The following is a 13,698-nucleotide window of genomic DNA, read 5'->3' on the forward strand; positions in this document are numbered from 1 at the left end:
CATGCAGACAAGGTACAGCTTCGCCCGCACCCGGCCTTCCTCCCGAAAGTCGTCTTGGCCTTCCATGTCAATCAGGAGATCTTCCTCCCGGTCTTCTTCCCGAAGCCGCACGACTCAGCTCGGGAGCAACAGCTTCACACCCTGGACGTCCGCAGGGCCCTCGCTTTTTATATCGAGTGGACGAAGCCCTTCCGGCGTTCGACCCAGCTGTTTGTAGCGGTTGCCGATCGCATGAAAGGCGAGCCGGTCTCCTCACAGCGGATTTCCTCCTGGGTAACGGCGTGTATCCGGACGTGCTACGAGCTTGCTCGCGTGCCACCATGCTGCCTCACCGCCCACTCGATGAGGGTGCAAGCCTCGTCGGCCGCCTTCCTGGCCCATGTCCCCATCCAGGACATCTGTAGAGCGGCCACCTGGTCTTCTGTCCACACCTTCGCTTCCCACTACGCGTTGGTGCAGCAATCCAGAGACGATGCAGCCTTCGGCTCAGCAGTCTTACACTCTGCCACGTCTCACTCCAACCCCACCGCCTAGGTAAGGCTTGGGAATCACCTAACTGTAATGCATAGGAGCAATCACTCGAAGAAGAAAAGACGGTTACTCACCGTAGTAACTGTTGTTCTTCGAGATGTGTTGCTCCTATCCATTCCAGACCCGCCTTCCTTCCCCACTGTCGGAGTAGCCGGCAAGAAGGAACTGAGGAGCGGACGGGCCGGCTGGGGTATATATTCGGCGCCATAGCGACGCCACTCCAGGGGGCGCCCAGCCGGCCCGCCGGAGTTGCTAGGGTAAAAATTTTCCGAAGAGCCGTGCACGCGCGGTGCGCACACCTAACTGGAATGGATAGGAGCAACACATCTCGAAGAACAACAGTTACTACGGTGAGTAACCGTCTTTTTCTTTCATTTTTTATGGTGCAAGTATTTGTAATAAAAAAATAGAAAGTGCTCACTGTATACTTTGTATTCTGTGTTGCAGTTGAAATCAGTATATTTGTAAATGTATACAACATCCAAAATATTGAAATAAATGGTATTCTATTATTCTTTAACAGCAAGATTAATCACAATTAATTTTTCTGATCACTCGACAGCCCTAGAAGATAGTAATTGTAGTAGTCTCGGATGGGAATTTACAGGTATAAATATGGGGTGTTTTTCATGGAACTCTGGGTTGAGTCCTGCAAGGACTCGGCACATCGGATCGCGACCGACAGAGCCCAGCTCCTCACTCGTGCTCAATCTAACTGCCAATTAGATTGACTCTAGCTACGAGAGAGTGGGGACTATAAGACCATCTGTGGGACCCGTGTGTGTGTATATGTGAATGAATGTGCCAGTTTTTATGCTGTATTTTCAATAAATGTGGCCTGTTGCCTTTTCCCCTGAAAAAGGGAGCGAGGACTCAGATCCTTCTGCTATTCGATTCCACCGGGGGGTGTTTAAGCAGGGGCGGCCCTAGGCACCAGCAAAACAAGCTGGTGCCTAGGGCGGCAACATCTAGGGGGCGTCCCCTGCGGCTGCGGGGGGCAGCGGGCTGGGCCGGCGGACCTGCCGCAGTCATGCCTGCGGGAGGTCCACCGGAGCCCCGGGACGACTGGACCTGCTGCAGGCATGACTGCGGAGGGGGCGCTCGTCCCGCGGCTCGGCTGGACCTCCCGCAGGCATGACTGCGGCAGCTAAAGCGGAGCCGCCGGACCCGCGAGCCGCCGAGGTCCAGCCGAGCCACGCGGGACCAGCAGTCATGCCCGCGGGAGGTCCGCTGCTCCCACGGCTCCGGGGCGCCTCCCGCGCATGACTGCTTGGGGCGGCCAAAAAGCTAGAGCCGCCCCTGGGTTTAAGTCAGGAAAGTTCCCCCCAATAGCGGGGCCATTTCCCCGCTTACCTCTGCGCATCTTTACTGGTTCCCCCTAAAGTTCATTAAGTATTTTAGAAAAATGTGTCACCCATTCCCCCCGCTAGATGGAAGAGGGTCCCTCCCTTCTGTCCTGAGAGCCTGGGAGCGGAACAGGAGCCGGACCCAGAGGGAGAAGCGCAGATCGGTGGATTTCTCGCTAGGACCCAGGAGCGGCCGGGAGGCGGCTCTGGGGGGAGCGATCGCTCGGGTCCGTCCCGGCAGCAGGAAGTGACTCGCAGCCGCTTGGAGGAAGGTAGGAGAGACCCCGCCTCGATTCGCTGCCCTGGGCCCGGGAAAGCTGCCGCCAGCCCCGGTGGGTGCGGGGCGGGGGCGGGATCACGTTACCCTCCATCCCCCCCCGTCCTCCTCCCCCATCTGCTGCTTTGTTTCCCTGCCCCTGGCTGCGCTGGTGCGGACGGAGGCTGCAGCTCAGGGAGATCCGGGGAGGGGCGGCAGAAGGTGGGCAGGGGCCAAACTGGGAGCCGGGGAAGGAGCGGAGCCCAGGGCAGGGGCACAATCAGGGCGGGGGTGGGGGCAGCAGAGGCGCTGGCTCTAGACTGGTGGGGCCCTGCTGCGCCCCCCCCCCTCCCCCCGCCTTACAGGGGTTTCCATCCTAGGACCTAGGGATAAGAACGGGGAATAGCTGGTGGGGGGTGAAGCTAGGGCTGGGGGAGGCAAGCCCCTCCCCCACGCCCCCAATATCCCCCCACCTGCTGAGCACGTGGCCCCAGCTTCCCCATCCCCGGAGCCCAGGAGGGGCACACGGCCCCAACCAGAACCGCGGGGGCAGCCTAAGGAGAAGCCTGACCTGCTCCCCACAGGGGCCCTGCACCCACCTCCGAACTCAGCTGTGACTCTCAGCCGGCCTGGAAAACAGAAGGTTTATTGGTCGCTGGGAACACAGCGTAGAACAGAGCTTGTTAGCACAGAAATCAGGAGCTCTCAGCAAAGTCCATCTGGGGAAAATCCCCTCTAACCACACCAGCCCCTGAGCCTGCAGGTGATGGAGAGACCTGGGGAAAGGGCTGCTGCTGGGCAGGGAAATGACTCTGCACAAAGGGCCCCTTGGAGGGACCTACTGGTGTCGCAGGGGGTTCAGTGATGGGGGGAGGGGCCGGGTCTGTGTTGGGATAAAGTGACTGAGGGTTTTCCCAGCGCGGCAGAGCCCAGAGCGACTGTCTGCAGGGAGAAGGGGTGTGACATGGACTGAAACCCCTTCTGTAACCTCCCCCATCACCTCTCTCGCCCCCACAGGCTGAGGAATCGCGTCCACGTTTTGCTTCAGATCACCAGTCTTCCAGAGGACAGAGAAGGGAAATGGCTGCGATGGAGCCAGCTCAGGTCTGGGATTTGTAGGGAGCTGTAGGGGGATGGGGAGGATTTGTTGTACAGGGGGAGGGATGGGAAACACACAGTGTGAGGCAGGGAGGGGACAGGGTGTGATAAACCTGCTGGAACATGATCAACCTGGGCCTGATTTTATGAACAGGCTCATTGAGGGGTGTGGGGGGACTTTCTGACCCCCACTGGCCAGAGGCTGCTGTGAAATAGGCAGGGAAGCTCTTGGGATTCCTGTCCCTGGCTCAGAGCTCTGCTTCCCGTATCAGCCTGTGGCTGGCAGGCGTGTGGGAAATGAGAAGACCCTGCCCTGCTCTGTGTGCTGGGGGGGACAAGGAGCTCTCACCTTCTCCCACCCCCTGGAGCCTCCTGGCTGCGCTGAGCAGGGTGCGGGGGGAATTTTACTTCTCTGGCCCTCCCAGAGCTTCAATGTTTTGTTTATTTTTCCCTGTAACTGGTGGGTTTGCGGCTGGGGCAGCAGGTGCTGAGTGGGGGACTCTTGTTGTTTCAGATGCCGGTGACCTTCGAGGAGGTGGCTGTGTATTTCACCCAGGCGCAGGGGGCTCTGCTGGACCCCGCTCAGAGAGCCCTCTACAGGGACGTCATGCAGGAGAACTACGAGATGGTGACCTCGCTGGGTAAGGGATTCCCGGCCCCTCGGTTATTAGAAGCCGTGGGGTCTGCGTGTCTGACCCTGGTCAGGTTCTTCCCTGGTCAGTTAGTTTGGAGGGGACTGGGCTCTGTAATGCACAGCTGCCGTGTGAGAGAGACTTGCATCTCCGTATACTCTCAAAATGAGACCAGGGTGTCAAAACCTAAGGGATATACAAAACCATCCCCACCTCACCCCGTAGCTTTCTAATCGGGGAAGCCGTGTATTGTCCTGTCTGTGTTGTTTCTCATTCACACACAGAATCCCTGTTCACCTCCCTCCTTGGACACAGCTCCAGCCATGCAGCGGGCTCTGGGCTCCGCTGGTTTAGAAAGAGGCAGGGGTTTAACTCCAGAGCTGGAGGTGCGTCAGCAGGGCCCCCAGAGAGCACAGATCCTACGTACTCCTAGTGAGGGTGTCACAATTCCCCCCACCTCCCCCAGACATCTGCCTCCCCCAAAGGGGCTCAGTGACCATGTTCCCGTCCTCTTGGATTCCCTGTTCCCCCAGCACAGCACAGGGACAGGTTCCGCCCACGGAATGTCCATTCTGACAGACGCTCTTTCAATCCTCCACACACCCTGATCTGGTCTGATTTCACCACCTGCACAGGATTCCCTCTTCCCAAACCTGATCTAATCAGCCGGCTGGAACGAGGAGAAGAGCCGTGGGTGCCCGATCTCCAGGCCTGCGAGGAAAGAGAGATCCCAAGAGTCGCCCACACAGGTGAGGACTGACACAGAAATCATCTGGTGAATGAAGGAAAATGTTGAGAATCCCAAATATATGGTATCAGTAAGTGCCGTCGGTTCTTCCTCATCTCACTCAGGGTTTGGCTACACTTGCAGGTGTGCAGCGCTGGGAGTTAAAGCTGTCTTCGTACAGCTGTGTAGGGAAAGCGCTGGAGTGTGGCCACACTGACAACTACCAGTGCTGCAGTGTGGCCACATTTGCAGCGCTGTTGGGAGTGGTGCATTATGGGCAGCTGTCCCACAGAGCACCTCGTCCCATTTTGGCGTTGTGGGAAGGGGACGGAAGGGTGCGGGTCATTCTGCTTCCTGTCCCAACACCTCGTGATGCATTGCTACACATCACAGCAGTCGCTGTTTTTCCCTCCATGTTTGGCGCCATTGTGACTCTCCCAACGGTTTCTGTGCAGCGCGATTTCTGTGGGAAATGGAGCCCGACCTGCTGAGGACTTTGCTGATGTGTGTCACCAGCACATCACGTTTGGCAGTTGAGCTATTCCTTCAACTCCAAAGTGACAGTGAGGAATCCGACGATGATGATATCGAGTCGCCTGACGCGTATGACACTAAATTGCTTGTGGCATTAACGGAAATGCTCAGCACTGTGGAACGCCGCTTTTGGGCTCGGGAAACAAGCACTGAGTGGTGGGATCACATCGTCATGGAAGTCTGGGATGACAAGCAGTGGCTGCAGAACTTTCGGATGAGAAAAGCCACTTTCATGGGACTGTGTGCTGAGCTCGCCCCCACCCTGCGACGCAAGGACACGAGATTGAGAGCTGCCCTGCCGGTGGAGAAGCGGGTGGCTATTGCGATTTGGAAGCTGGCAACTCCAGAGAGCTACCGATCGGTCGCGAACCAGTTTGGAGTGGGAAAGTCGACCGTTGGAATCGTGTTGATGCAAGTTTGCAGGGCCATTAATCGCATCCTGCTAAGAAGAACCGTGACTCTGGGGAACATGGAGGACATTGTGGATGGCTTTTCACAAATGGGTTTCCCTAACTGTGGAGGGGCGATAGATGGGACGCATATTCCTATTGTGGCACCACCCCACCTAGCATCCGAGTACGTTAATCGGAAGGGGTATTCCTCTATGGTTCTCCAGGCGCTTGTGGATCACCGTGGGCATTTCATTGACATTAACACAGGCTGGCCTGGAAAGGTGCATGATGCACGCATCTTTCGGAACACTGGCCTGTTCAGGAAGATGCAGGCCGGGACTTTTTTCCCAGACCGGAAGATCACAGTAGGGGACGTCGAAATGCCCGTTGTGATCCTTGGAGACCCCGCTTACCCATTAATGCCTTGGCTCATGAAACCGTATACAGGGAAGCTTGACAGGAGCAAGGACCGTTTCAACTACAGGCTGAGCCGGTGCCGAATGACTGTGGAGTGTGCTTTTGGCCGTTTAAAAGGGCGCTGGCGATCTCTGTATGGGAAGCTAGACTTGGGGGAAAGCAGCATCCCCGCGGTTATATCCGCCTGCTGTACCCTGCATAATATTTGTGAAGGGAAGGGTGAAACATTCAGTGAGGCATGGACCTCCGAGGTTCAACACCTGGAGGCTGAATTTGCACAGCCAGAGAGCAGGGCTACTAGAGAGGCCCAGCACAGGGCTACAAGGATTAGGGATGCCTTGAGGGAGGAATTTGAGGCTGAAAGCCAACAGTAATGTTTGTTGCACGGGAGTGAAGTGCAGTGGTTACAATGTTAGTAGGAATCTGTTTTTCCTAACATGATTTGCTGTGCCTGTTTCTTTCCTGGGCTACGGTATCTTTCACTTTCTGCAATAATAAAGACTGTTTTCAAAGCCAATAATTCATTTATTGAAAAGTAAATAACTTTCTTGACAGATACACAACATTTTGGGAACCTAAAAGGGCAGGGGGGTGGGGTGGTGAACTGTACGGTCACAGGTTTGAATTTGTCCTGTCTGGAGTGCTGTGCAATGACTGCTGCACTTCAGGGTGCATATACAGCATGGTGATGGGGGTTGAGTGCAGAGGGTAAGGGTCGTAGTTCTCAGGGCCGGTTGGTGAACGTACAGGTGTTGGAGGCAGCTGGTGGAGGTAAGAACCTGGATGCTGGGGAAGGGGGTTTTGAGCTGACATTGGGGCACAAGGGAAAGAGCTTTGGGACGGGGCGGGGGGGTGGCACGGTAGTGCTCTGCCTGCATGGCTACGAGTGACTGCAGAGAGTCCGCTTGGCGCGCCAGGATGCTTATCAGCTGCTTTGTGCTTTTCTTCTTAGCCGCTGCGTTTCTCTGGCGGATCCTGCTTTCCCTTTCCCTCCAGTCCTGCAGTTTTTTCCTCCAGTCCTGCTCTTTCTTACTCTCTCCGGCAGACTGATCCATAACTGCTTTCAGCATGTCTTCCTTGCTTTTTTGCGGCTTCTTCCTGACTTTTTGTAGCCTCTGAGCAGTCGATGATACGGGCAGTCCAGCAGTCAAGGACACTTTTCGAAAGGCAAAAATGGCAACAGTTAACAGAGGCAGCATTGTTCATAATCTCATCCAGACAGTTATTCCCACACAGTGAGGGAATGTACAGTGTTCACTTTAGCATAATTTTCCCATACCAAACAGAGCGCACACAACCCACAGGAGCCACGAAATGGTGAGTAAGGGGGACTGATTGCTTCAGGGTTGTGCAGGGGTTTCTGTGCATTGGGAACAGCAAACAGCTACAGGGGGCATCTGCACTGAACACTCTCCCAACATTTTCACCAGGAGTTGATCCTGGAAGATATCTCGCTGCTGCGGGTCACCTGGGAAGAGCGGGAGGGTCTTCTACAGCAATGCGGATTCCGCCCTGGTCCCTATGCAGCTTGCCTGTGTGCAGCAATGGTGCCCCCACCCCTCGCGGCACAGTGGCACAGACGCGTTAGCCTGACTGGGACAAGGACCACAATGGCTCTCCCTATAAACTTGCGCCAGCGCATTGCCCACGCTCTGGCTGAAACTTTTGAAGAGATTATTGAGGCCGATTACTGCGACGTGATAGACCACATTGGTGGGCTATTCCACATCTAGGCATGCATGCATGCAGCCCTAACCCCACTCCACTCCCGAAACATTTCCAGCCTGATAATAGAAGCCGCTTACCGGTAACCCGCTCCTCTGCTTGTCCTTCACCAAGTACCGGCTTTGCAGTAGGCACTCCGCAGCTCCTTCACTTTAACCCTGCACTGCAGCGCGTCCCAATCATGGCCCCTTTCCAGCATGGCCCTTGATACCTGCCCATAGGTATCGTAATTCCTACGGCTGGAGCGCAGCTGGGACTGCACAGCTTCCTCCCCCCAAACATTGATGAGGTCCAGCAACTCGCCATTGCTCCATGCTGGGGCTCATTTGGCGCGTGGAGGCATGGTCACTTGGAAAGATTCACTGATTGCACTCCACACCTGGTGAGCAAACAGGAAGGGGATTTTTTAAATTCCCAGGGCATTTAAAGGGCAGGTCACCTGAGGCCAGTGCAGTAGAGTTCGAACTGATGAGCAGAGTGGCTGACCAGGCATTCTGGGATACCTCCGAATGCCTCTGGAGGCCAATAACAGCGCTTTTGGTGGCCACTGGCGGAGCAGCGCTGCATCACCAGCGCTGCAGTCATTATTCCCCAGGCCGAGGTGGAGTACAGCCAGCGCTGTAGCCAGGGAGATACAGCGCTGTATGTGCCTTGCAAGTGTGGACGGTGAGTGAGTTGCAGCGCTGTAAAGCCACCACCAGCGCTGCAACTCTCCAATGTAGCCAAGGCCCCAGGGCAGGGCTGCAGTCAGCAGGTATCACTGACATCGTTTTCCACGTGTCCTGTTACCTGCTGGTGTTTCCTTCCCAACGTTCCTTCTCTGTGAATTTTTGGGTGGGATGTGGAGGTAGAATCCAGTTGCTCCATCTGTGCAGCTTTAGAATGTTGGGTTTTCCCTCGGTGCTCTTCCTCTTCCTTTCTCCTGGGCACAATGACTCCTGTCTGGATTGTCTCTCTCCCAGCAGGTAACGAGACAGTGAGTGAGAAAAAGGAGAGGAATCAACAACAGGAAGTTCCTGGGCACGGAGAACCACAGGAGACCTTTGTGGGAAGAGGTGCAGGGAATTTTTCCCAGTGGTTGGAACAGGGAGAAGCCTGGGGAAATTGGCAGAGGTCAGAGAGGCTGCTGAGAAACTACTCAAGGGAGCAAATGGATGAATTTATTATCTGTGGGGAAGGATACAGGGATCCCACAGCCCAGCAGACAACCCCTAGGGAAGACAAACACCATGAATGCGTTGGTTATGGAAAAGGATTCGTTCTGGGACCACAGTTTGCTTCACCTCAGGCAATTCATACTGGAGAGAAATCACTTCAGTGCTTGGACCATGGGAGAAGCCACACGGGACAGAAACCCTATCAATGCCTTAAGGGCAGCAACTCTTTTAATTGGAAGTCAGGACTGACTACACATCAGATAAGCCACACAGGAAAGAAAACCCATAAGTGCTTGGACTGTGGGAAAAGTTTTATGCGGAGGTCAAACCTTGTGAAACATCAGGCAATCCACACTGGAGAGAGACCCCATATGTGCTTAGACTGTGGGAAAAGTTTTACACGGAGGACAAACCTTGTGAAACATCAGGCAATCCACACTGGAGAGAGACCCCATAAGTGCTTGAACTGTGGGAAAAGTTTCATACGTAGGTCAGCCCTTGTTAATCATCAGGCAGTCCACATGGGAGAGAGACCCCATAAGTGTTTAGACTGTGGAAAAAGTTTCATATGGAAGTCAGGCCTTGCTAATCATCAGGCAGTCCACACTGGAGAGAGACCCCACAAGTGCTTAGACTGTGGGGAAAGTTTCATACAGAAGTCAGACCTTTTAAAACATCAGGCAATCCACACAGGAGAGAGACCCCATATGTGCTTAGACTGCGGAAAAAGTTTCATACAGAGGTCATACCTTTTAAAACATCAGGTAATCCACACAGGAGAGAGACCCCATAAGTGCTTAGACTGTGGAAAAAATTTTGTATGGGAGTCAGCCCTTGTTAATCATCAGGCAATCCACACAGGAGAGAGACCCCATATGTGCTTAGACTGTGGGAAAAGTTTCATACAGAGGTCAGCCCTTGTAAGACATCAGGCAGTCCACACAGGAGAGAGATCCCATAAGTGCTTAGACTGTGGGAAAAGTTTCATACACAAGTCAAATCTTAAAACACATCAGAAGATCCACACAGGTGAGAGATCCCATAAGTGCTTAGACTGTGGAAAATTTTTTATATGGAAGTCAGCCCTTGTTAAACATCAAGCAGTCCACACAGGAGAGAGATCCCATAAGTGCTTAGACTGTGGGAAAAGTTTCATACACAGGTCAAATCTTATAACACATCAGAAGATCCACACAGGTGAGAGCTCCCATAAGTGCTTAGACTGTGGAAAAAATTTTGTATGGAAGTCAGCCCTTGTTAAACATCAAGCAGTCCACACAGGAGAGAGATCCCATAAGTGCTTAGACTGTGGGAAAAGTTTCAAACGCAGGTCAAATCTTATAGCACATCAGAAGATCCACACAGGAGAGAGACCCCACAAGTGCTTGGACTGTGGGACAAGTTTCATACAGAGGTCAGACCTTGTTAAACATCAGGTAATCCACACAGGAGAGAGACCCCACAAGTGTTTAGATTGTGGGAAGAGTTTCATAAGGAGATCAACCCTTCTTAATCATCAGGCAATCCACACAGGAGAGAGACCCCATAAGTGCTTAGACTGTGGGAAGAGTTTCATAAGGAGATCAACCCTTGTTAGACATAAAGTAGTCCACACAGGAGAGTGACCTCATCAGTGCTCAAACTATGGGAAAAGATTCATGCAGAGTTCAACCCTTGTTAAACATCAGGCAATCCATACAAGGGGAAGACCATAAGTGCTTGTACTCTGGGAAAGTTTCAGAATCAGATCGGCCGTTCTAAACATCAGGCAAAACACACATAGTGTTTAGACTATGGAAAAACATTTCAAATAGATGTCAGCCCTTCTTTTACATCAGAGAATCCACGCAGGGAGACACCCTGTAACTGCTTAGCCTTTGGAAAGAGTTTTATACACAATCAAACATTGTTAAACATCCAGCAATCCACATTGGGGAGAGACCCCATAAGTGCTTTGACTGTGGGAAACATTTCAGAAACTGATCAGTCCTTGTTTTACATCAAAGAATCCACACAAGAGCAAGACTCCATAAGTACTGGACTGTGACAAAAGTTTCAGACAGTGATCAGACGTCATTAAACATTGGAGAATTCACACACAAACTAAACTTCTGAGATACCTGGCCAGAAAGACTTAAGAACCTTGCAGGCTATTTGGCCTAGATTCAACATTTAAAGACATGTTAGAAAAGTTTGTAAATGATGATTGGGGCCATTCCAAGTTATATAGACTAGAACTTTGAATGTGAACTTGTATTGTTAAAATCTTGGAAGAAGATAGTAGTGTGGTTGATTAATTACAATTAACTCAAAAAATAATGATGTGTATTTAAACTCAGAAATAAAGCAATTAAAAACTTTAGATCCTAGAAGTCCACTCAGTGCTACTTCTTTTTCTGCTAATCGCTAAGACAAGTAAGTTTGTTTACATTTACGGGAGATAATGCTGCCTGTTTCTAATTTATGATGTCACCCGAAAGTCTGGCACGTTTAGCTGGCAGTGTATATATTTATGTGGAAGATATACTAAACATGCCTATGTACCTTCATGCTTCGGCATTCCAGCGGACATGCTTCCATGCTGACAATGCTCTTTAAAAAAAAAAATTAATTAGATACATTTGTGATTGAACTTCTTGGAGGACAATTGTATGTCTCCTGTTCTGTTTTACACACATTCTGCCAAATATTTCCTATTATAAAAGTCACGGATAATGACCTAGCACCTGTTAATTTTAATGACACTTTCACTGCTGATTTGAGAAAATGCAAAGAAAGTAATAATCTGAGATTTCTAAAGATAGCTACAGCTTTCGGCCAAAGGTTTAAGAATCTGAAGTACCTTCCAAAATCTGAGAGGGACGAGGTGTGGAGCATGCTTTCAGAAGTCTTAAAAGAGCAGCACTGCGATGCGGATGCTACAGAACTCGAACCACAAAAAAAGAAAATCAACCTTCTGCTGGTGGCATCTGACTCAGTTGATGGAAATGAACATGCGTCGGTCCACTCTGCTTTGGATCATTATCTATTAGAACCCGTCATTAGCATGGAGGCATGTCCTCTGGAATGGTGGTTCCAGCAGGAAGGGACACATGACTCTTTAGCGCATCTGGCACATAAATATCTTGCGACACCGGCTGCAATAGTGCCCCGAGAACGCCTGTTCTCACTTTCAGGTGATATTGTAAACAAGAAGCGGGCAGCATTATCTCCTGCAAATTGTAACCGCACTTGTTTTTCTGAGTGATTGGCTGTACAAGAAGTAGGACTGAGTGGAGTTGTAGGATCTAAAGTTTTACATTGTTTTATTTTTGAATGCAGGCATTTTTGTACATAACTCTACATTTGTAAGTTCAACTTTCATGATAAAAAGATTGCAGTACAGTACTTGCAGTAGGTGAATTGAAAAATACTATTTCTTTCATTTTTTATGGTGCAAGTATTTGTAATAAAAAATAGAAATTGCTCACTGTATACTTTGTATTCTGTGTTGCAGTTGAAATCAGTATATTTGTAAATGTATACAACATCCAAAATATTGAAATAAATGGTATTCTATTATTCTTTAACAGCAAGATTAATCACAATTAATTTTTCTGATCACTCGACAGCCCTAGAAGATAGTAATTGTAGTAGTTTCGGATGGGAATTTACAGGTATAAATATGGGGTGTTTTTCATGGAACTCTGGGTTGAGGCCTGCAAGGACTCAGCGCATCGGATCGCGACCGACAGAGCCCAGCTCCTCACTTGTGCTCAATCTAACTGCCATAAGACCATCTGTGGGACACGTGTGTGTGTATGTGTGAATGAATGTGCCAATTTTTATGCTGTATTTTCAATAAATGTGGCCTGTTGCCTTTTCCCCTGAAAAAGAGCCTGTGTGAGTTTTATAAGCATAACATTGTCACCTGGTCCTGTAATCCACCTTGAACCTGGGACATTTCCAGAGTCGGGTGGGATTGCAAACAAAGGTTTCCTGCCGAGTCGGATCGACGCTCCCATGTTGACAAGATGAGGCCCAGGATCCTCTGCAAGACACCTCACATTTATAGCAGCTTCCATCTCATGCAAATCTGTACCAGATTCAAAATCTCTATCTCTGTCCATTGGTCCTTTTTGCTGCTTCCTTCTGGGTGTTGTCTCAATGCTGTTCAAAGAGGGTGTTCCCAAAAGAAGGAGCTTGCTTCTAACCCTCAAGGCCGTCAATATGTCTGACCTTTAGTGAGCCCACTTGACAAGTTTTATTGTTCTTGGGTCTGGCTTCCATCCCCTCTCCAAGGGTAGCAGCTGTCTGGAGGTGCTGCCTTCCACCCTTTACTCATTCACACCTCGTTCATTCAACAGGGCAATTGATTAAAAGGGGTGTGTGTGTGTGCGGGGGGGGGGGGGAGAGATTTTATTCTACTCCTAGCAAAAAGACTTTTTTTTAACATTATGCCAAGGCTCAATACAAAGTTTTCTAGATAAGGATCTGATACAAGGCTGTATGAAAATAGAGGCATAATACAAAGTCATATGAAAGTTATGCGAAGATGCTTAATGCAGAGCTTTATCTACAAACGTTTATAAATTGCTGTGCTTCTTATTAATGAATGTGGTGAATGTGGTACAGCTTGAGATGTCTGAATTTGCTACAGGATTCTGGGAGCAGGACCTTCCTGGCATCAAAGGGGTGTCATGAATATAGGGGGAAAGGTAGCAACCTTTATGTATGCCAGCCCAGTCAGTTAACTACAAAGACCTTCTTAGCTGTTGTTCTGAATTGTTTTACCTGTAAAGGGTTACCTGTTTCCCTGAAGATGCTTAGAAAAAAAACAAAATCAAGAAAGGAGTTAGCAGAGAACCCAGATCCAATGAAAATGAAAGATACATTCAAATGGG

General features: G+C 50.7%; 1 protein-coding gene and 1 long non-coding RNA gene across 5 annotated transcripts; both read left to right on the forward strand.

Annotated features, from left to right (window-relative positions):
* The first annotated feature begins 2,124 nt into the window (after positions 1–2,124).
* LOC120384008 lies at positions 2,125–3,784 on the forward strand. 2 transcript variants are annotated; one of them, XR_005588595.1, is made up of 3 exons: positions 2,125–2,209; positions 3,151–3,237; positions 3,746–3,784. It is a non-coding gene; the product is annotated as an uncharacterized LOC120384008 (long non-coding RNA). The 2 variants fall into 2 exon arrangements; XR_005588596.1 differs by lacking the exon at positions 2,125–2,209 and adding an exon at positions 2,672–2,896.
* A 35-nt stretch (positions 3,785–3,819) lies between these two features.
* Positions 3,820–12,025, forward strand: LOC120383886 (zinc finger protein 585A-like). Of its 3 annotated transcripts, XM_039502197.1 has the most exons (4): positions 3,820–3,872; positions 4,499–4,612; positions 8,621–10,012; positions 10,181–12,025. In XM_039502197.1, exons 1-4 carry the CDS (start codon positions 3,839–3,841, stop codon positions 10,438–10,440), a joined length of 1,800 nt encoding a protein of 599 aa, XP_039358131.1. In that variant the 5' UTR covers positions 3,820–3,838; the 3' UTR covers positions 10,441–12,025. The 3 variants fall into 3 exon arrangements, with proteins under 3 accessions (XP_039358131.1, XP_039358129.1, XP_039358130.1); XM_039502195.1 differs by having other exon boundaries at positions 8,621–12,025; XM_039502196.1 differs by having other exon boundaries at positions 8,624–12,025.
* Positions 12,026–13,698: the final 1,673 nt, after the last annotated feature.

Source organism: Mauremys reevesii, linkage group 15 (assembly GCF_016161935.1).
Source record: "Mauremys reevesii isolate NIE-2019 linkage group 15, ASM1616193v1, whole genome shotgun sequence".
NCBI classification, from domain to species: domain Eukaryota; kingdom Metazoa; phylum Chordata; order Testudines; family Geoemydidae; genus Mauremys; species Mauremys reevesii.

Excerpts from the sequence above, each read along its gene's own strand:
- LOC120383886 (XM_039502195.1), top strand. The coding sequence starts at position 3,839 with ATGCAGGAGAACTACGAGATGGTGACCTCGCTGG. Across the intron at positions 3,873-4,498 it reads CGAGATGGTGACCTCGCTGG|GATTCCCTCTTCCCAAACCT; the intron begins GTAAGGGATTCC and ends CCACCTGCACAG. Across the intron at positions 4,613-8,620 it reads CCCAAGAGTCGCCCACACAG|CAGGTAACGAGACAGTGAGT; the intron begins GTGAGGACTGAC and ends TCTCTCTCCCAG.